At 37.5% G+C, this 23,158-nt stretch overlaps 1 protein-coding gene across 2 annotated transcripts in view; it reads left to right on the top strand.

The window, feature by feature from the left end:
- Nell2 (neural EGFL like 2) overlaps window positions 1–23,158 on the top strand; it is a 396,883-nt gene that overhangs the window by 117,093 nt on the left and 256,632 nt on the right. For both annotated transcript variants that reach the window (XM_045153341.1, XM_004668535.3), the window contains exons 5-10: window positions 12,013–12,186; window positions 12,276–12,372; window positions 14,591–14,663; window positions 14,837–14,919; window positions 16,016–16,144; window positions 17,791–17,893. In XM_045153341.1, coding sequence (XP_045009276.1) covers window positions 12,013–12,186; window positions 12,276–12,372; window positions 14,591–14,663; window positions 14,837–14,919; window positions 16,016–16,144; window positions 17,791–17,893 — 659 coding nt within the window. The remainder of the gene's footprint in view (window positions 1–12,012; window positions 12,187–12,275; window positions 12,373–14,590; window positions 14,664–14,836; window positions 14,920–16,015; window positions 16,145–17,790; window positions 17,894–23,158) is intronic.

Here is a 23,158-nt window from a genome sequence, read left to right as displayed (position 1 = left end):
GGAAGGATTTGAAGCCATGGCCTAAGTGACACCTTGCATGCTATTAAGTACAGCTTGAAGGGTTCTGGTCAGGGTTGAAAAACCCAAATGACGTAGGAACTGGACTTTGAGATTTGGCTTATATGGGGAAGATCTAGACTGGGCTCAAGGCAGTTTGTGTGAGAAGATTGCTATTATGCTTGTGTTCAGCGAACTTGTGCAGGATTGTATTTTGTAGAAATGGACAGTTGTGAGCAAAGGGATATATCACAGAAGGTAATGAAATCTTTGGGCCTAAACTGCTACATGTACAGCTGCAATTCTTTGAGAGATTACAACTATTGAGATTAGTCATCCTGACCTGCATTGGGACAACAGGAAGAATATAGAGTCTTTTGAAGGGGTATGAATGCTGGACGCATGTACTGTTCTTCCAAGTCAGGTTTATTCACTCCTGGATTAACAAGCCAGTAGCCCACATGGTATTATGGAATGTAACAAATGTAGGGAAAAAAAAGGGTCATTGAATTTGCGACATTGTGTTGCTTTTTGGTAATGGCCATGGGCAATGAGAAGCAGGCCTGTGGATTACCTGCTTGGAGACCCCATGGAGCCATGAGGATGAACCATGGGTTGCAGTGGAGACTCAGTGAAGATGCCAGGACTATGGGATGGCTGCCAAGGAAAGCTGATTGGAAGTGCATGAAGTTTTCTGGGTCTGTGAGTAGCCTAGCTGGAGGGGTGGAATTGGAATTCCAGAGACTTGTCACTGTTCGAATTTCTCTGACTTGGAGACTTGTCACTGGCTAGAGTTGTAGTTGTAGTTACAGAGTTTGATGTTTACCCCATTTGTTTTAAATCTTGTATTGGTTAATATTTCTTTGCTAGGCCCAATGCCATGTGTTTCTGCAGTGTGAATGTTTATTCTGTGGCGTTATGTTTTTCAAATTATTTATTTATTTGAGAGAGACAGATAGAGAGGGGAAGATAAAGGTAAGGAGAATGGGTATATGAGGGCCTCCAGCCACTATAAACTCCAGATGCATGTGCTACCTTGGACATGTGGCTTATGTGGGTACTAGGGAATTGTACCTGGGTCCTTTGACTTTTGCAGGCAAGTGCCTTAAATGCTAAGCCATCTCTACAGCCCTATTATTATTATTATTATTATTACTCTTTTTTTTTGTATCAGGGCTCAGTTAAAAGACCTTGGACTATGGGGATGTTTGAACAGCTTTGAGATTGATAAAATATATGGGTACTTTTAAAGTTGGACTGAAAGCATTGCATTTTACATCATGGATTATTTTCAGTTTATCGGAACTAGAGGAGGAATGTGGTTTGATTCAGATGTCCTCATAAACTTAAGTGTTCTGAATTCCAGGTCTCCAGCTGGTGGCAATTTGGGAATTAAAGCATCCTGGAGGTGGTACATTCTTGGGGGTGGGCTTATGTGTGTTAAAGCCAGATTTACCTTGCCAGTGCTTGGCACACTCTCCTGCTGCTGTTGTCCACCTGATATTGACCAGAAGGTGATGTCCACCCTCTGCTCATGCTACATTTTCCCTTGCCATCATGGAGCTTCCTCTTGAGTCTCTAAGCCAAAATAAATATTTCCTCCTATAAACTGCTTTTGGTCAGGTGCTTTCTGCCAGCAACAACTTAACTGCAACAGTAAAATTGGTGTGGAGAAGTGGTGTTATTGCTGCTAAAAACATGACTGTGTAGCTTTTGCTGTTTTGGTACTGACTTGCTGAGTGCCACTGTTCAGTGCATAGATATTTACAATTGTTATATCCTTGATGAGTTGTTCCTATTTTTAGTATGAAGGGATGTTTGTCTCGTTTCATTTTCATTTAAAAACATGGAGTGGTGATGTTGATGAACGTGTGAATTTTTATTGTTGCTTGTGGGTAAGGTGTCTCTATGTGTCTTATATGCACATGTATGTGCCCTTGTGGGGACCCATATGCTCTTCTAAAACTAGGCTAGCTTGCATGTGGTGGCAGGAGCAAAACATTGTATGTTGTTTGTTCCTCTTCTGCATGTTCTAGTTTTGGAAAGGAGTCTCCTTTTACTGTTTCTGGAGCTTGCAGGGCTCTGTTGACATCCCTGTGTCTGCCCGCATGCATTACTGGGGTTACAAGCATGTGAGGCTTTGCCTAGCTGTTTTATGTGGGACCTGGGTATTAAAAATCTGGCAATGTGGGGCAATGTAGGCTTTCATGCTTGATCAAGAAGTATACCTAATGTTGAGCCTATCTCTCCAGCCCACACAGGATATCTTTTAATGAAACACTTTGATTAATCAGTGTTCTTATTTACCAGGATACATAACTGCACACTGATAGGTCAATGGATAAAGGTATGTGATATATTATTTAGTCATAAAGCAATGAAAACCTGTCATTTGCACTAACATGAATGAATATGGGTATCATTATATTAAGTGGCATAAAGACATGTTCAGAAAGGTATGTTCATTCTCATATGTTGACCTCCTAGAAATATAAAAGAGAATCATGATTACCAGTGACTCGTAAGTATGTGCATGGGACTGGACAATGAGAATAAACTGACTTACAGGTAAAAATAATTACAATTAAGGGCTGGAGAGATGGCTTAGCGGTTAAGCGCTTGCCTGTGAAGCCTAAGGACCCCGGTTCGAGGCTCGGTTCCCCAGGTCCCACGTTATCCAGATGCACAAGGGGGCGCACGCGTCTGGAGTTCGTTTGCAGAGGCTGGAAGCCCTGGCGCGCCCATTCTCTCTCCCTCCCTCTATCTGTCTTTCTCTCTGTGTCTGTTGCTCTCAAATAAATAAATTAAAAAAAATAATTACAATTAAATAAGAATAATTTTTGTGTTCTATGGAATAGTAGAATAAAGTTAATTACTTACTGTACATTTCAAAATTACTAGAGAATATAATTTTTTATTAGTTATGGACATAATCAGTGTATAAATACAACATGTTGGTACCATCCTTACCCTCATCTCTGTATGCCCTCTGAAGGGACACTCCTTGTTGAAGATGCCAGTTATCTCCATGGGGATTGTGGGCCATGCATTGTGAGAAGAGAAATTTAATGTTTTCATGTAAAAGGAATGGAAAGTAAAAAAGCTGATGGATATGCTATTTAAATTGGATCATTATACATTTTACTTTTAAATTTTTACTTTTTATCAAAATATTTTATTGGTACAGGAGAGGTAGCCGGGTGTTTTAGACACTAGCTTGCAAAGCCTAATGACCTAGGTTTGATTCCCTAGTACCGGTTGCAATGGCTGGAGGCCTTAGCATGCCAATTCTACCCCCATCTCTCTGTGTATAAATAAATAATATTAAAAAGGTCTTGATCACTTCTAGAACAATATAGCATGATCATAGTCCCCTTTTCTCATTTCCAAATCTCTCCTCAACTGAATACCTTCTTCTTTCCAACTAGTCTCTCTTCTATTTTTATGTTATCAGGAGTTTTTATCTCCTATTATGCAGGTCTTATTTAGGTAGCATCAGCCACTGTGAAGTCATGACATGAACATTAAAAGTTTTGTAAAAGTTAAATATATAGTCTTCCTTAATTATATAAAATTATTACACAAATAAAAACATGTAATACATCAACAATTTGATGCCTTGTTTTTATAATATAAATAACATTTATATAATTAATAAAGAATGGTATATATAGTTTATCTTTTGCAACATCAAGTAGAATTTTTATTGTATACATACACATGTGAAAATATCTATACTGCTTTCACAATATCCACCCAAATGTGTAAATATGCATATGATATTCATATACATATCCAGATATATATTGCACAGCTCCTTCCCAGTGAGGTAGGTAGTGCTGAGGGAAGAACCAGGCCTCCTGGTTCCTCCATAGGGGTTGAGGAGGATGATAAGCGTCGGACGACCCAGAAACCTTTCCTGGCCACCAGAGAAAAACCAAACCGAATCGGGAGTCTTTTCAATGCAGGAACTCGCAGACAAACTCGCTTTATTACTCTGAGCAGTTGCCTATATCATACTGGGGACGAAGGTGGGGATTTTAGGATGGGGGAAGAGGTAAGGGCCGATAGTAAACTGTAACTATTGAAATGGTCATTACAATTGCCACGTGGAGGTGGCAGGCCAGAAGCCATTAGGTGTCTTGCTGAGTCCTAGCTGGCCAGAGATGGGTCACCAAACTTTAGCTAGGCTCAGGAATTTCCACTAGACCTCACGCCTGGGCTTTCAGAGCCCTACATATCCCCCTTTTGTTTTTGTAAGAGCATTGGTTACTGTGGCCCCTGTCTTAGGTCGTCCTCCTCTGGGGATCTTACCCGTCATTGGTCACATGGAGGGCAAGGGAGGTGGCAGTTGATCATCTGAGGAACTTAATTCCTGAGTTGCCAGCCTGTGGTAATGTATTTCGACCTGATGAAGTTTTATTGCCTCTAGATGCTGGTGAATAAATTGTGTAATTTTGTTAATTACACAAGGCCCGACAGTGAGGATAAGGAGAAAGGGGAGGAAGGGGAGGGGTCCAGGTAGAGGGAGGAGGTAGGGTAAGAAGTCATGTAAGCCCATCCGCAGCAGGTTGTCCTGGGGGTCCGTCGCCTCCCCTCCAAGTCTTCCTGGAACCTCTTAATCTTGTCCTGGACTATTCCTGATTTATTGGCATAAAAGCGACATTTTTCCCTGTAAAAACAAACATATGCCTCCCTTTTCGGCCGTTAGTAGGTCTAGTCCTCTCCTGTTTTGTAGGGCTACCTCAGCCAGGGAATCTAGCTTCCAGGAATGATATCTACATCTGGGATTAAGGTGGCTAGGGCACAAAGGCCTGTCCAATTGCTGGGCAGAAAGTCATAGGCCATCTCACCTCCGCAAACATAAACCATTCCAGAAGGCGGGCAGCGTTGAGACTGGGCTCAGTTGTGTTAAAAGTATAGAAGGAAGGATGAATGTATCTCACATCTATACTGGAATTATTAGGGGAAGGCGGGGCCCCAATGCCCAGAGGAAACATTAGGAAAAGCTGGATGGGGAAGGTGACTGAGCAGTTTTTGAAGGTCGTGTGGGCAACTGTACTGCAAGCAGCCGGAGAGGCCCAGATTGGAGGCAAAGCCATCAATCCTCCACAAGGGAGGAAGTTATTTAGTTTAGCTGGGTGAAGGACCATTTTAGGAACAGTCCTCAGGGGTGGGACACTCCCTAGAGAAGTGATTGTCAATGTCCCCTTGTTGGGACAAATATTTTAGGTCTCTTGCTGGTACCCAAATGGGTCTTTTTCTTTTTACAAAGTTTTCCCATGGACAAAAATTTTATGAGCTTCACACAAGTTTCTATCAAAAAACTCCTTTCTGTTACAGAGTTTTTGTATTTTTATCACTTCTTAGTACAAAGGTTGGGAAACAAACAAACCCTATGATCTTAGCAATATAAATATAAATATTAGGGAATGGCCAGCTCTTATCATTAACACTGAATGTGTATAATCTTGTTTACATGTAGGTGCTAAAGTCTTGCTGTCAAATGGCCAGAGCTATGGATACGAGGCCAGCCAAATGGTTTTAGACAATTTCCCCTTTTTTTATTTATTATTTTATTATGAACCGGGCCCCTCCAGGCCACGGTGCAGAAAGACTGTGTCTGTCTTAGGATGTTCTCTATGATATTTAGGCCTTACCCGTCATCAGTACATGAATTCCATCATTCATGCCCTCTCTTAGGTTGACCTAACTCAAGAGAATCTTACCCATCTTTGACTACCAGCCTCTGCAGGGGCTTTAAGATAATGTCTCAGGAAGCCAGGGTCAGGTCCGTAGCTGTATCCCATGTATTTCTGTATGAATATCCATAAAGGATCTTAAAAGGCATTTAACGAGTATGGGCAGCAGACACAGAATGAGTCAAAGACAAACACCTGTAGCAGTAAAGCTTCCTATCCAAGAAGTGAGAGAATTTCATCTAGGCAAGGCAGACTTAAAAGTAGATATTAAGGGCTGGAGAGATGGCTTAGCGGTTAAGCGCTTGCCTGTGAAGTCTAAGGACCCCGGTTTGAGGCTCAGTTCCCCAGATCCCACGTTAGCTAGATGCACAAGGGGGCGCACCCGTCTGGAGTTCGTTTGCAGAGGCTGGAAGCCCTGGCGCGCCCATTCTCTCTCTCTCCCTCTATCTGTCTTTCTCTCTGTGTCTGTTGCTCTCAAATAAATAAATAAATAAATAATTTTTTAGAAAAGTAGATATTAAGTCATCAGCAGCTTTAGCTGCATCAAAAGTAAGATAATTGTTTTGTAAAGACAAAATCTCTGAATGTAATCGAATCATTTCTAAGGAAATATTATTGTTGTGTAAAATATCTCTTACATGCATTTTCCCAATGCTGTTGACTGTTATTATATTTTTTAGAAGTAACACAAATCCATTGCAAGTCTACCTGACACTCCAAATGAGTTCTAACTTTTAACCTTAGTATACAGAGCATCTAACAGGTAAAACTGTATCTAGTGTAAGTATCGAGCCCAAGATCTTAAAGGCAGGTATAGTTTGAATTTTCTCAGGAGCTACTTTAAAGCTTGAGTATGAAGGATAGTTAGACATTAAAAGTACAAGCTTAAAGCCAGATGTCACAGTACACTTTAGGATCTCCTGCTAGGCACACTTTGTATATCATTAGATTGAAATCTGAAACCCACCCTCACACCTTAAGATAAACAATTGAATATATTGGGACCATTTATTTAAATTACCACATTCTGCCCCTGGAACCCAATAGATTTATAACCATTACACATTATAAATTGTTAGAAAAAATTAAAATATTTAGGGTAAATAAGGCCTTTTTTAGTTGGTGTGTGGGGGTAAGGATTCCCCCTTTTGTTTTTGTAATTGAGACTTGAGAGTTTGATTATATCTTTTAATGATAGCATGGCCCCGGGTCGTATGGAATGCCTGTAGAATGTGAGATTTTCCAGGTCTGGAAAAAATCTACAAAGGCCTTGCTTATGAAGTAGGGGCCATTATCTGTTTTAATTTGATCAGGCAGTCCAAGAGTGGCAAAACATTGAAGCATATGACTAAAGGCATGCTTATATTTTTTTTCCCGGCATGTGCTGATGCCCAGTATGCATGGGAAAAGGTCAGTGAGCCCAGTCACCACGAGATGGTGGACTTCTCCCCTGTCCCCACCTGGGTCAGTCTAAGGGGACCACGTGGCAGTCTCCCAGGAGGTAGATTGCCTGCCATTTCCCAGTAGGGGGGGAGGTCGGGCACAAGCTGCCAGGAGGGGGCCATCTATTTAAATTACCAAATTTTGTCCCTTGCTCCCAAAAGATTTATAACTATTATATATTATAAATTGTACTTAGTTTAATTTCAAAGGTCCCCACAGTCTTGACCACTTTAAGATATTAAGATCTGGAAAATTAAACTAGTTAAACACTTTTAATATATAAAGGCATAGAGTAAACATTTTTAACTGGCATAAGATATAGTAAGGAGAGACTACAACAATGTATATTGAACAATCATAACCTAAAATTAGTCTTAGTGCCTGTAATTTAAACTTGTTTGAGGTTTTTTAGCTTAAAATCTTAAATCTCAGCCAGCCGTGGTAGTGTATGCCTTTAATCCCAGCACTCAGGAGGGGGAGGTAGGAGGATTACCATGAGTTTTAGGTCACCCTGAGGCTCCATAGGGAATTTCAGGTCAGCCTGGGCTAGAGTGAAACCCTACCTTGAAACAACCAAAACAAAGGAAAAACAAATCTTAAATTTTTTAATCCAATATCTCTAGCTAAGCATATCAATCTATTAGAAAGTTAACCTTGATTAAACTCTCTGGGCCTGGGCAGCAGGACACAGCCAGCCCTTATGCCAGTAGCCCAGTTTCAATGAAGTTCCCTGTAGTCTTTCTTTCCTCTTAGAAACTTTATAAGCCAAGCCTCGAAGTTTAATGTTGTCTACACTTAGTATTTTTAAACTTTTATCTGAATAGTCCATAAAATTTGGCTTACCACTCCAGAAGACACATTTAGTTGTAAGCATCAAGATTATGTCTATTTCTTTAAAACAAAGGTTCCAAAAGATTAACATCCACATTGTCAGGTTCATCTCAGCTCAGACAGTTTTAGGTTTGCTGAGATAAACTTCCAGACCAGGTACAGTTATGGAGGAAGGAATATTTATTGAAGCTTACAGATCCAGGGGAAGTTCCATAATGGCGGAAAAAGCTTTCCTGCCTTCATAGGCCCAAGCAGAGAGAGAGAGAGAGAGAAGCACAAGCCTTTGGAAATATAAAAGCCGCCGGTGAACAAAAGGGAATGAAGAGATGTCAATAAGTAAGTACAGGTTATAGAAGCAAAGTTTAGTGCACTAAATATGAAGACTGCCTCATAATTCATGAGGGTACCTTCACCTGACTACACCGATTACCTCCTCAATGACTGCCTCTCATGGGGGCCACTAGTCTGCTGGGGTCCCAGAGCCTCACATTGGGCACCAGATGCAGGGCTCCTTCCCAGTCAGGTAGGTAGTGCTGAGGGAAGAACCAGGCCTCCTGGTTCCTCGGTAGGGGTTGAGGAGGATGATGAGCTTCGGATAACCCAGAAACCTCTCCTGGCCACCAGAGAAAAACCAAACTGAGTTGGGAGTCTTTTCAATGCAGGAACTCTCAGAAAAAACTCGCTTTATTACTCTGAGCAGTTGCCTATATCCTGTTGGGGACAAAGGTGGGGATTTTAGGATGGGGGAAGAAGTAAGGGATAATAGTAAACTGTAACTATTGAAATGGTCATTACAATTGCCATGTGGAAGTGGCAGACCAGAAGCCATTAGGTGTCTTGCTGAGTCCTAGCTGGCCAGAGACAGGTCACCAAACTTTAGCTAGGCTCAGGAAGTTCTACTAGGCCTCACACCTGGGCCTTTCAGAGCCCAACAACATATCATGTTTTCATACTCGCCTCTAGCTCTACTCCTATGAGGTAATTACTGATAGCATTTTAGTTTTATGCCTTTTGATCTTTATTCTCTAAAATTGCATGTAGGCATAGAATTCTGCCAATAAAAGGCTCATAGATCTCTATTGTGTGCTTAGTACGTAGAACTTTATTGTGTGTATTATGGCTTTGTTTCTTTTGCAAATTTCATTCTTGTGTTCAGAATCATGGCTTTCAAGAATATAGATTGATGATAATTTCTCCATGGTTTGTTGATATCATGTCAGTTTTTCATTATTTTAGATAAACTTTCTGTGAGTACTTTCTGCATTCTGTTTTATAAGGATAGGTTTGTACATTTGGAATTTCTAGCTTAAAGATTGTATACATTTTTATCATGCATATACTTTTGCCAAAATGTATTTCAAAATAAGTTTCCAAATTACCTTTAGGATCCAGCGACACTCACTCAAGGCTAGTTTCATCTTATTTGAGCTTTTATCAGCATTCCACACATTAGTGTCTCCATCTTTTGCAAGATATAGTGTCCATCACTTGACTGTGAGAACATTTCTCTCAACATTTTTTTTCCTTAATCTCACTGCCCATATTTGCAGGTTTCCTGTCATACATTTATCCTCAAAATGTTGAAGCATCCTTTTTTATCTATGGTAAAAATATGTATATGTTCTTGTGGGTTTTCCTACATCCATTATGGACATTTCCCTACTTAACATTTAGAAAGTGAGCTATCCTCTGTATATTCACTCTTGAGTGTCCCTCAACAGCACATAAAATAAATATGATTCACCTCTATCTTATTTCTAAATTCATATATAAGTATAAGTTAAATATGTTTAGTGTTTTATGTGTTAGTTACAAATATATATATACTAATAGAATACCATGTGATGTTTCCATGATGTTTGCATTGTGTACTGTTTTCAATATTTATACACATATCTATCTCCTGAAATATGTATCAAATATTATGGTAGAAACTCTACACAAGGCTATCATAATAGGAGGAAAAGATGATGACATCAAAATAAAAGAGAGACTGATTGGGAAGGAGTATGATGGAGAGTTGAGTTGCAAAGGGGAACTTTATAGAACTCATCTATTAAAAGAATCCTCTAAACTAGGTACAGTGGTGTGCACCTGTTGTGTTAGCCAATGCACTAGGTTTGCTTTAGCCCCTTTGCTCAGGGTAAGCCTAGGCAACCTGGTGAGAGCCTATCTAAATAGGTCCTTTGTTCTACCTTTCTGAAGTTGAAGTGTATAGTATATTATTTTCTTTATTGACCTTACTATCTAAGAGCATCTCAGAACATACTGCTCCTGTCTAATGGTTCCTTACTTAGTACCTAATGATCAGTCTTCCCACATCCCTCCCTTCCCTTTCTTCTTCTGAGTCTCTGGTAATGACTATTCCACTTTCCACTTTATGCAATGAATATTATTAGAATCCATATGAGAGGCAGATCATTCGGTACTTGTCTTCCTGGCTTTATTTCACAACACAGTGATCTCATGTTGTCATGATGACAGGATTTCACTCTGGTTTGTGGTTGAATGGTATTCTGTTAAGTATAAGTAGCTATTTCCTTTGTAAATTCGTCAGTTGATGGACACTTTGTTTTCATTTCATGGCCATCATGTAGGACTCCAGTGATCTGGCAAATGTTCTTAGATTTATCTTCAGCACACAGATGTCATATCTTCTGCCTATATACCCAGTAGTGGGATTGTTGCAACATATGGTGTATTTTTTAAACCTCTTTTTGAGGAAATTCTCTGTTGCTTCCACAGCCAGTGTACTAATTTACATTCAAAACAGCAGTGTGCCAGATTTCCCTTTTTTCTCACCATGATTTATTCCTCCCATAGTTTCCAACTTAGTGACACTTATCTCCCATTTACTCAACTTCAAAACATTGTAGTTGAAAGGTTTGAATTATCCATTTTTTAAAATTTTTATTAACATTTTCCATGATTATAAAAAAAATCCCATGGTAATTCCCTCCCTCCTCCCCCACACTTTCCCCTTTGAAATTCCATTTTCCATCATATTACCTCCCCATCTCAATCATTGTACTTACATATATACAATACCAACTTATTAATACCCTCCTCCCTTCCTTTCGCTTCCCTTTATATCTCCTTTTTAACTTACTGGACTCTGCTACTAAGTATTTTCCTTCTCACGCAGAAGCCCGATAATCTGTAGCTAGGATCCACATATGAGAGAGAACATGTGGCACTTGGCTTTCTGGGCCTGGGTTACCTCGCTTAGTATAATCCTTTCCAGGTCCATCCATTTTTCTGCAAATTTCTTAACTTCATTTTTCCTTACTGCTGAATAGAACTCCATTGTTAAATGTAAATTATCCATTTTTATTGGCAATATTTCACCTAAGCAAATTCCACTAGCTCTGTTTTATAAATATATGCAGAATTGCATCACTTCTCATATAGCTAACTCAAATATTCTTGCCCAAGACTCTACTCTTATGGTTAATTCAGCACTCAAAATTGACATTTCTTTTTAGTTTCTGTCCCAATCTCAGCTTAGTCATTTTATATAAATAGTTATTCACTTAATGAAGAACTTCAGGATTATTTACAGTGGCTAATATTACTGTAGCCATTTCTTTGTCCTTTGGTGGGAGAGAGAAGGTTTTTGGTAGCGATTCTTGAAATTTGTGTTCTAATCTTTTCAGACTGTGGTCTCCTTAAGCTCAAAGTCTGTGATATATTAGCATAAACAGGTATTACTATATTGTTACTTCAAGCCTGAACTCTCTAGCTAGTTTTCTGTTTTCTCATCTGCGAGGCTCTTCTATTTTTCCATAGTATTATATTTAAATCTGTCTGTTAGCTGATACATAAAGTGCAAAACATACATATTTATGGGACACTATGATTATGTTTCCACACATGTATACATTACATAATGTTTCAGCCTCATGTTTGGCTTCTATGTATTTGTATTTGTATTTAGTGAGAAGCATGGAAAAGTATATTGCCTCTTCTCTGAGACAGATGTCACCTATACATGGAGGGACTTCATTTTAAGTCTGCCTAATGTGGCTGTTTCTTGCAGGTACCTGGAGCTGGAAAGCAGTGGCCACCGGAATGAGGTCAGGCTGCATTATCGCTCAGGCATGCACCGTTCCCACACAGAAGTGTTTCCTTACATTTTGGCTGATGACAAGTGGCACAAGGTCTCCTTAGCCATCAGTGCCTCCCATTTGATTCTACATGTCGATTGCAATAAGTAAGTTTACTGTTCTAGCTTCAAGAAATGGAAGGCACTCAGCAATATCTATCTATTCACGGCTTCCTTCTGATGTTTCTTTTTTGCAGAATTTATGAAAGAGTGGTGGAAAAGCCTTCTACAGACTTGCCTGTGGGCACCACATTTTGGTTGGGACAGAGAAATCATGCACATGGATATTTTAAGGTAATTTTTGGCTAGAGTCAAAGCATAAATTGTAAATATAAACGCTCTCTAATGGAATATATTTCTCTTAGAGTAGGAAACAAAATTTCTAGTTGTGTATTTTTATTTGTATATATTTGTTTGCTTTCATATTTCTGCTTTTTTATACTGCTTATTTTTAAATTGGCAAAATCACTCCTAAATGCATTTGATCTTTAAATAGTATAGAGATCATCATGGGACTGCAGTCATGACAGCTAATATGTTATTCTTAAAATAAAGCATTTTAAGTAATAAAAAGTAAAATGTAAAATGTTAACATGCAAATAAAATCTCATCACTGAAATATAAACTTCACAGAACTGTTAATTATGTAGGATTTGAAGCTGGTGTATATTTATTATACATAGTTTCCCCATATTCTAGCAAGTTAGAAAAGAACATACACAGACATGAACAAGTCTGTTAATGTTATGTTCATTGTGAATTTAGAAACACTCACAGGACTGGGTCACTGGAGAGGACCCCAGCATCCCAGTTATTTTTCTGTGCCTTAAGGATGAATAAACAAAGTCCAAATAATCGCTTCTTGCAGGCTTATAATGTAAGCATTTCCCCAGTGACTATAGTAATGCCTGAAATATAAAAGTGCTTAACCAATAGTTGTTAAGTGAAAGAATGATAAAGAATATGTATAACTCATGGATTTTTATGACAAAGTACATACCAGTCAACTTAAAATACAGTCCTAAGCAAAGTTTATAATTTTAGAGAGATGTTTAGAAAAAACACTTACTTGAATGTTATCTTTTATCTAGAAATAAGATGCTTTGAATATATTCCATTTAATCCATAGCCTTGCTAATGTTGATGTATGGTCCTTTTTCTTTCTTATAAATATGCATTAACCTGCTCAGAGAAATAAAGCAACTTGCCCAAAGCTATGTAGCTAGTAAGTGATAGATGTGGGGAATTGATCTTACTCTCAAAGACCCTAAAAACCAATGAAGATGGGTGCCACGACATCCATATCTCTTTTCTATCTAATTACGATAGTTTTGGAGCACAGATGTGGCTTCATCAATTATGTGTATAACTGTAGGGGGTACCATCTTGACAGTAGTCTGTGAATGGTGTCAATTAGAGTGTGCAATTCAGAAACTAGCATGTATTAGCCCAACCGTCCTCTTACTTCTTCCAACTGACAGGATTTTGTGCCAAAGTCAACTTTTTAATCCAAACTCAAGCAAAGAACGGATTCAGTAATTGCCACTGACTGTACTAAAATATTTATCATTCATATACCAGCATATTTTTAGACAGGTTAGACATGTAGACAACACACAATGCAGGCTTTGTCTGATAAAATTTATAGGGACATTAAAAATTATTTCCTAACATGTTGGTATTGTCACCCCTGTCATTGGACATTCTGTTTTTCATTTTTTCAAAGGGTTGAACTTAAAGAAATTATATAAAGTTGGAGAAGGAAGAAATGGGGTCCTGGATATATATCTGATGAGATCACTTTTGATTTACTATTGATCTTTTCTGTAAAATCCAAGAACGCTGGAAGCTCATTATACTTTAATGGCTAAGGATGCACGTAAATTTTGCCTATAAACATGTGATTAATGAAGACCTTTGTGGAAAATGGGTATTTTTCCAGCTAACAATTAAATTTTTTCATGCTAACCTCCTCACTATCTGCTTGTACCTGCTTAACAGATTCATTGCATTTTTTTTTAATTGAAAGATTGCTTTTAGATGATCCCAGTGAAAAATAAGAATTGTTCAACTATGCATTGCTTTTTTCTTGTCATAGTTTGTTTATTCTTTTCTTTTTGATCATTCATTAATTCAAAATTGTTTTAAGTTCTGTGGTGCTAAACAGAAGTGATATTTAGGTTGATTCCTATAAAGGTCACTTTCAAGCCCTACTTCTGTGGTGAACTAAAAATAACTTCTCAAAACAACACGAGTATTGCCACTTACTTATATGCTGACATTTAATCTTAAGGCTCTAAAATACCATCAAAAGGAGACTACCTGGATAATCATGTCTTTTGCCTAGTGAATTTCCTTCCCCTGGATTAGAGTGGAATGAGTAATATATCCAAAAACAATGTACATTCAATGATTTGGGTGAGCATGCTCTTTAATGCTTTTCCTCATGAATGTGACAATCGAACATAATTTGAGTAAACTGAAATAATATGCCTTATTTTTTTTCATACAGGGAGTAATGCAAGATGTGCAATTACTTGTCATGCCCCAGGGTTATATTGCCCAGTGCCCTGATCTTAATCGCAGTGAGTATCTTAAGTTCTTGCACTGCATGATCTCATAAAAAGCGTGTTTCTTGTTTATTTTTTTTTTCAAGAATGTCAGTTTGAAATTGGAGTTTATGTAGAATGTCCACGTAGACTTAAACATATGAAAACCTTTAGATTCAACTTGATCAGAATCATGTTTCTCTTTCTAGCCTGTCCAACATGCAATGACTTCCATGGACTTGTCCAGAAAATCATGGAGCTGCAGGATATTCTAGCCAAAACATCAGCCAAGGTAAAAGCCACTCAAAAGTACATTGAGGGCTGGAGAGATGGCTTAGTGGTTAAGCGCTTGCCTGTGAAGCCTAAGGACCCCAGTTTGAGGCTCGATTCTCCAGGACCCACATTAGCCAGATGCACAAGGGGGCACACACATCTGGAATTTGTTTGCAGTGGCTGGAGGCCCTGGCATGCCTATTCTCTCTCTCTCTCTCTCTGTCACTCTCAAATAAATAAATGAAAATAAAAATAATTTTTAAAAAGTACATTGAGAGAGCTCAGAAATCCTTGTGATTCATAGGAGTTCCTTTATTAACCATAGATTTTCATCTTTGACAGATTCCTTATAGCGTACTATTTACTAGGACTGAATGGAAATCCTTGCTTAAGGAAAAAGCTTATAAATATTTAAACCTTAGCCATCTGTATAACAAATGATTCAGTAAATCAGGATTGGAGAAGATTACCTGGCCTATACTCTGCTTAATATAGCAGGATTTATGATTTAGGCTTGTTTTTATATTATTTATTTCTATTTAGCTTTTCCTTTAAAGGAAAGAGGTAGAGAGACAATGTAAAGAGTACAGACACTAATTGGATTCATAAATTATTCTACAATTTTCTATTTTTCATTATGCTGTAGTTTAGATTTATTTACCAATATCTTAAGCACATATCAGATTTACTGACAATTTCACCAGGTCTTATTTTTTTGTATTCTATTATCTGTTATTTTTATAATACAGATCTTAAGTTTTACCCTTTATATTGAATAAACATATTAATGATATTAAACACTTTTTTTTAAGTGGAAAGTTCTCTGTGTTGGTGGTGGTGCTATTTTGAAATTGACTTCAATATGTGTTTTATAAAGTATAATGTTTTTTAAAGATAGTGTATTGTCTTACAGAAAGAAATGGTTGGAAATGCTATTTTGAATTAGACTTCTATTTATAAGAAGGGAAATGCTTCTTATAAAAAATTTTAGGCTAAAATAAATTTAACTGGCTCTGGGCACAGTCATCATAAGTATCAGATGCCTGCTAAAGTGTTTTGTTTTTCTGAGTAGCTGTGATGGCGAGCATTGTAAACCCTTTCTTATTGTGTCACAGTTATCTCGAGCTGAGCAGAGAATGAATAGGCTGGATCAGTGCTATTGTGAGAGGACTTGCACCATGAAGGGAACCACCTACCGAGAATTTGAGTCCTGGACAGATGGCTGTAAGAACTGCACATGCCTGGTATGCATTCCATTTGTATTTAGACACAGGGGACCCGGATGCCCCCACTCTTTAAAAATTTATTTAAACAATGTAATCATGAAAATTTGAAGACCTATTTCCTTTAGACACAGCATTAAAGTGCCAGCAAACCTGGTTAGAGCTAAAGAGCTATGTTGCATTATTAAGAACACTTTTTACCTGCAAAAATGATTATGGTTTAGGACTATAACACAATTTAAGTTTATTGGGACACACTTAAAGTTAGCATCTAAATCAGGTTAGTAAGGTGGTTCTCAAAGGATTCCCCTGCAGTCTTTAACATTTCCAGAGAGCTTCCTCTCTGTGTTCTTGTGAATTTTAGTGATACTAAATTATATACAGCATTATATATACAGATTGAACAATAGAGAAAACCAATGTGGTATATACAAATAAAAGACATTAGTCGGTTGATAAAGTGGAATAAAAGTTATGTAATTTAAATTAATGTGATTATTTTTGTCTAATTGCTCTTTAGAAAAGTAAAATATTTTAGTTTATTGTGTTTTTAAAACTACTCATTTTCAAAGAAAAGTTAAAATATTTAAAATTTTAAATTCCACATGTGCTTATCTCTTTAAAAGCTGTTTCTTCAGGAATAAGTCAGAGATCTATTTGAATTGGCCTTTTCTAAAAATGTCTCCACATTCACTCACTTTAGTACAAAGCAGCATATCCTTCATATAAAAAGATCAAAAGTAGTTCATAAACAACTATATGTGTGCATGTGTATACTTGTCTGTGAACATGCAAGTATATTTATGTATGAACACACACATGTATCTATGTGTGGGTGTGTTGTATATGCATATATGCCCATTTGTGCATGGGTATTTGTATATCCACACACATGTGTACATTTATAAGTGAGTGCACCATGTAAGTATCTGTAAGCACACACATGTGTGTATTTGAGCTTGCATATGTGCATGTGTGTATCTTTGTGAGATATGATTTATTTTTAGGAATAAAATATACCAATGACATTTAAAGTGAGTCCTTCCCTCATGGGACCAGAATGCTAAGAGATTGAAATGCAGGCTGTTGTGTGGTGAGGTTAATAAGATGACTATGAAGCCAGACCAGCCAGAGACCAAGGAGCTCAGAGTGACCTTTGGGAATCAAATGCTCGATCTGTATGCAAATTGGGGCCTCTGTGTTTTGATTATCAGCACTCCTTGCTATTTGGGGTGGCCTGAATATGTTTAAAGCATCTGTGGGAAGATCTGGGTTTTGCAGAGTGGACTTTTAGACTACCACAGCCTTCCCAGAGATTTCCTGATTTATTGAGTATTGTTTTGTGAGTAATATTTTCCTTTCCTGGACTTTGTCATTCCCTGTACCAGTGTTCTTATCCTCTTCCATGCTGAAGATGAAAACCCTGCCTTAGATAGGATTGTTTTTTACTAGCAAATGGATATTGGGACCAGTTGAATTTGGGAACCAATTTCCAACTGTGTTTCGACAGTTAGCCTTACTGTGGATTATTATATTGTGGGCATTGCCATGTAATAGCTAACAAGAACTTTGGAATTTCATGTGAAGAGTTTGAAACTTATGAATTTAAAAGGCATTGATGGCTATTAAAATTCTAGTTGGGATTTTAAGTATCATTTGCTTTTCAGAATGGGACCATTCAGTGTGAAACTTTGGTCTGCCCTGTTCCTGACTGCCCTCCCAAGTCAGCTCTGGCATACGTGGATGGCAAGTGCTGTAAGGAATGCAAATGTGAGTTTAACTTTTCTTATTAATGCTGTCTTTAGGAAAATAAACATTTAAAGGCTGGGCATGGGGGCATATGCCTTTAATCCCAGCACTCATGAGGGAGAGGTAATGAGGATTGCCATGAGTTCAAGGCTACCCTGAGACTACATAGAGAACTCCCAATCATCCTGGGCTAGAGCAAGACCATACTTTGAAAAATCAAAAACAATAAATAAAAAAATAAACAGAAAATAAGCATTTATATTAATAAATCCTTCATTCATACATTTAAAGTGCACAAGCTAGTAAGTTTCAGAAATGATGAATATAAGAATGCGTTTTCTTAAAAAATGTATTTTCTATTATGTCAGTCATTTAAAAATGCTTTCCTTCTATTAGGACAGTTTTTTTTTTTTTTTCTTTCCTCAGAGGACTCTTGTATATAGAGATGGAAGTGTGAGGAGGTTTAAGACACTTACTGGGAGGCGGGTATTTCACTACTTATCAAGTAGATAAAGAAGAGCCTTAGTCACTTTTCACTGCATCTAAAACATCCAGGGTACAACTGACCCTCAGCAGCAGGTAACAACCATTCCCTTAGCCCAGTTGCAGATGTTCACACTATTATAGTATCATCTAGTGCACATGGGGACTTTGGCGTTAATTCAGAAGAAAAGATTCACACTACTATGTGAGGAGGTTGTTCAGTCTTTAGTGCATATTTTATGCAGTTCATTTCTATTTTAAAAATATTTATTTAAGGGGCTGGAGAGATGGCTTAGTGGTTAAGCGCTTGCCTGTGAAGCCTAAGGACCCCGGTTCGAGGCTTGGTTCCACAGGTCCCACGTTAGCCAGATGCACAAGGGGGCGCACGCATCTGGAGTTCGTTTGCAGAGGCTGGAAGCCCTGGTGCGCCCATTCTCTCTCTCTCCCTCTACCTGTCTTTCTCTCTGTGTCTGTCGCTCTCAAATAAATAAATAAAAAATTAAAAAATATATTTATTTAAGAAAGATAGAGAGAGGGGCAGAAAGAAAGAGAATGGGCATACCAGGGCCACTAGCCACTGCCAAATGAACTTCAGACATATGAGTCACCTGTGCTTCTGGCTTTACATGGGTACTGGGGAATGGAACCTGGATATTTTGGCATTGCTAACCACTAAGCCATCTCCCCAGCCCATGCAGTTCATTTCTTGTGTTAAGAAACACTTTTAGGATCATATGTAACTGTCCTATAACTAGTTCTAGATCAACAAATAACAGAAATCAGTCATATATGTGACTTATTTTTCTAAGGAATTATCTTAAGTCCTTAATAAATAGAGCACTTAAAATAGCTTACTATGTTTGTATAGAGGAGTCACATATGCAAATAGTGAGTTATTGTTGAGTTTGTAGAATATATAGGGCTATATAAGTTCAAGTGTATTTCCATATAGATACTCTTGAAGACAGAATGGGGCAAGGGAATGAGATGAGGAGGTAGGAGGAGAGAGAAGAGCATTTACTTCTTGGATTCCTTCGCTTTTGCACATTTATCCCTTGCCTACACAGTGTGAGGGTGACAAGTCATCGTAGAAAAATCAGAAAACTTCTTTGCAGTCTATTGATTTTAATTCTCTCAGGCATTTATTTCTTTCTTCTTTTTTTTTTTTTTTTCTTTTTGGTTTTACGAGGTAGGGGCTCACTCTAGCCTGGGCTGACCAGGAATTAACTCTGTATTCTCAAGGTGGCCTCAAACTCACAGCAGTCCTCCTACCTCTGCCTCCTGAGTAATGAGATTAAAGGCGTGCTCCACCACTCCTGGCTCAGGCATTTATTTAAGTTTAATTTTATACAGCTTTGCATTAAAGCTTTGCATCAATTCATGAATGTGTACTAGCATTGTCAAGTAGATCCTGGGGAAGATTTGTTTATAGTAGTTTTACACACAGGAGTATCTAATTTCCTGTTTGAAAACAATCTGTTTTTCCTTGGGCTTTTCTCAAATAGTGAGGAACTCACAGTGATGCTTTATAGTTCCCTATACATTTGTGTGGCTACATGGGAAAAAAGTACTATATTTAGGGATCTATATTCATAGTATACAGGAAGGAATTGTACTTTTAACTTCATTTATCCTTAATTCATCCCAATGATTCTTTGTTATTAATAGTAACTGTGACAGATTTGCATTAAGTGATGGTCAATTTTGTTAGATGCAGGATAATTGAAATAATGGGCCATGGTGATGGATTCACTATTCAGAAGAGGTGAATTTTAGATCTGTTATTAGCCGTTGTCTCTGTTACCAACAGGAAGTTGCCAAGCGAATCACACTAATACTTCAAATCTTCCATAAATCTTGCTGGTAGACTTGCCAAACTGGTAAAATATTTTGAGATTCATTAATGCAAAGTGTTTGTAGCTGACTTTGGTATCAATAATGGAAAATTGTTTGCCTTATATATAAAACAGTCAAACATGGAGTTATTTAGTGAGCAAACAATAATATCACTAAAAATTTAGAGTCATCCACTTAACTAATTCTATGTGACAAAAAGGTAATAAGGAGAACGTGATTTGTCTTTCTGGTCATGTCTTATTATTTGTCAGTAAGCACCCTGGAATACTGAGGGTTTCTACATAGTTTTATTTGTTATTTTACTTTAAACTTCTAGTGTTTTTTGTTTCTTTTGGACACTGTTTCTTCCCTATAAAGTCTGAATTTTTCCCTGGGGTGGTCTTGAATTTCAGAACCTCCAGCTTTATCCTCTGAAGTGCAGGGATTACAGGCATGTGCTACTGTACCAGGCCCAAACTAGTTTTAATGAATTTAATATTTTACTAGACTTACAAAGACATATCAGTAAAAATACATATATCTTTTTCCACAAGGGAAATAAAAATTTTGTTCACTGGTAAATGTATTTGGGGTTATATGGGAATGAGACTCCACATGACAAAATTGTAAATTAAGTCATTAAATCATTTAAAAATATGCTTCTGCAATGTTTCGTACAAAAGTGATAATAAATACAATAAAGTTAGTAATCATCCCCTGTAGAAACTCAGTTTCTATACAATGAAAATAACCCACGACTGTTACCCTTCCATAATGTCTTTCTTGTGTGCTGTTAATTTTGTACTCCATGAGGACACTCTCATTTTCCTATGTTAATTTCCCTAGTCATACCATTAAAATGTATGACATCTGAATCATATTGGGGTAGAAGTTAATTTCCAAGGGCTTCATACTTTATATGCATACAGACCCTCCTAGGCCCTGAACTTATCCTATCTTTGACAATCTTTTGATTGTTTTTTTTTTTAAATGGCATGTAATATAATATTTTTTCAACAAAAAACCACATTAAAATAAATTAACTGCTTCTAGAGCCTCTAGAAGGTAAAATATATAATCCAAGTACTCAGAATTACTGTGCCATGACAGAGTGAGTGAAGCAGAGGTATGTGACCAGTTACTTCTTGGAGTTTTTCATTGATTTCAGTCTTAACTGGAGTGGTGGCATGGTTCTGATGAGACTTGCTCTTATACCACTTTATGTATAATACTCAGAAATTTCTGCTTCAGTTCTGCACCTGAATGTAAATGCTGATGACCTCTATGAAGGTTGTTAGATTGGGACAGAAGTCAAAGAGAACCAATCATACCCTCTTTCTTTATCAAAGATATACCTATGTATATCTATTTATCTATTAGCTTCAGCTTTCCTGCCTTACCCATTTAGCTGCTGTGGTAGTTTAAAGACAGAATAAAATCCAAGCTCAGATACTAGGGAGATGGCTCAGTGGGAAAAGTGCCTACTATGCAAACAAGAGAACCTGAATTTGGATGCCAGCACTCATGTGAAAACCATTCATGTTTGTGTGTGTCTATTATCGTAGTTGATGGAGACAGAAGGATCACTGACACTTGCTGGCTAGCTTGTCTAGTGAGCTCCAAGATCATTTGAGATCCCTTTTCAAACACTAAGGTGGAGTGTGATTAGAAAATGAACCTGAAATCAATCTCTGGTCTCCACACACACATGTGCATATTTACACACATGGATACCCACTTTAAACATACATCCATGTACTATATATACACATATATGAATGCAAAAATGATCATCTAAACTCTAGAATGTGAGCTTAAAGTCTTTGAGGAAGTGCCAATCCCAACAATAATGAAATCATACTATTGCTGACAAGAGGACACATTTATTGGTTCTCATGTGTGAATGGTCATTTCCTCCAACACTATAATACAAGGATTGCATCTTTTTCCAGGAGTACAGTATTGTTTGAGCTTTATGCAAAGCTCTCCTGAAAGCAATATACATGTCTACCTGCTTCCTTCTTAAAAATTATCTGCTAAAATTCACCCTCCAGATCTGTTTTTATCCAGCAGCTCAACTAACTTGGAGTTGTTCTGGATTTCTGGTAGAATCTAGTCAGTCATGAAGTAAGCGGCTTTGTCATTTTCCTCCCTGAGCTACCAGCTTCATCCATTTGTTTGTATGTATATTGAATTATTATGTGTGTGGGTTGTAAGTCAGATTTTCTTAAGATATGAATTTTTGGTCAAATCTCTTAACTTCTCACTGCTATAGTTTCCTCATTCTTACTGGTTTTTGGTCTTACATATGATGAATAGGGTATTGTTTGGTTGTAGTTTAAAGCTGTATTTTTTCTGTTATGAATCATATTGTCAAACAGTTTTCTAAAGTGACCATCACACGTGTTATTGATCATTTTAAATTCAGGTATTATGCTAAGTGCCGATACATGATATGGTATTGCCATTTAATTTTTTTCTCAAATACCTAATACAATTAGATTTTTTTTTTTTTTTTTTTTGGTATAGTGAAGAATTGCTTACTGGCCAGGACAGGTTCTGAGAAATACATCATTAGTTGATTTTGTCAATGTGTGACCATCATAGACTGTGTGTATTTGCACCAACATAGATGGCAGAGCTTACTACACAGCCTAGAATATATGCCATGCAAATATGGTCAGTTTATTACTCCTAGAACCAAAGTAGACAAAACAAGGCAAGATTTTGTCAAGCACCTGAAAACAATGATGCAATTAAGAGAAGTGTAAAATGTGATGTATGAGTCTCTTGCCAAATTTTCAGTGTACTGTTTTATAGTAAACTTTATTTATTATTTTTAAATTTTTATTAGCATTTTACACGATTATAAAAAAAAATCCCATGTTAATTCCCTGCCTACCCCCACTTTCCCCTTTGAAATTCCATGCTCCATCATATTACCTCCCCATCACAATCATTGTAATT

The sequence above is a fragment of the Jaculus jaculus genome, chromosome 6 (assembly GCF_020740685.1).
Source record: "Jaculus jaculus isolate mJacJac1 chromosome 6, mJacJac1.mat.Y.cur, whole genome shotgun sequence".
Taxonomy (NCBI): domain Eukaryota; kingdom Metazoa; phylum Chordata; class Mammalia; order Rodentia; family Dipodidae; genus Jaculus; species Jaculus jaculus.
This window is presented reverse-complemented; position numbering and strand designations above follow the sequence as displayed.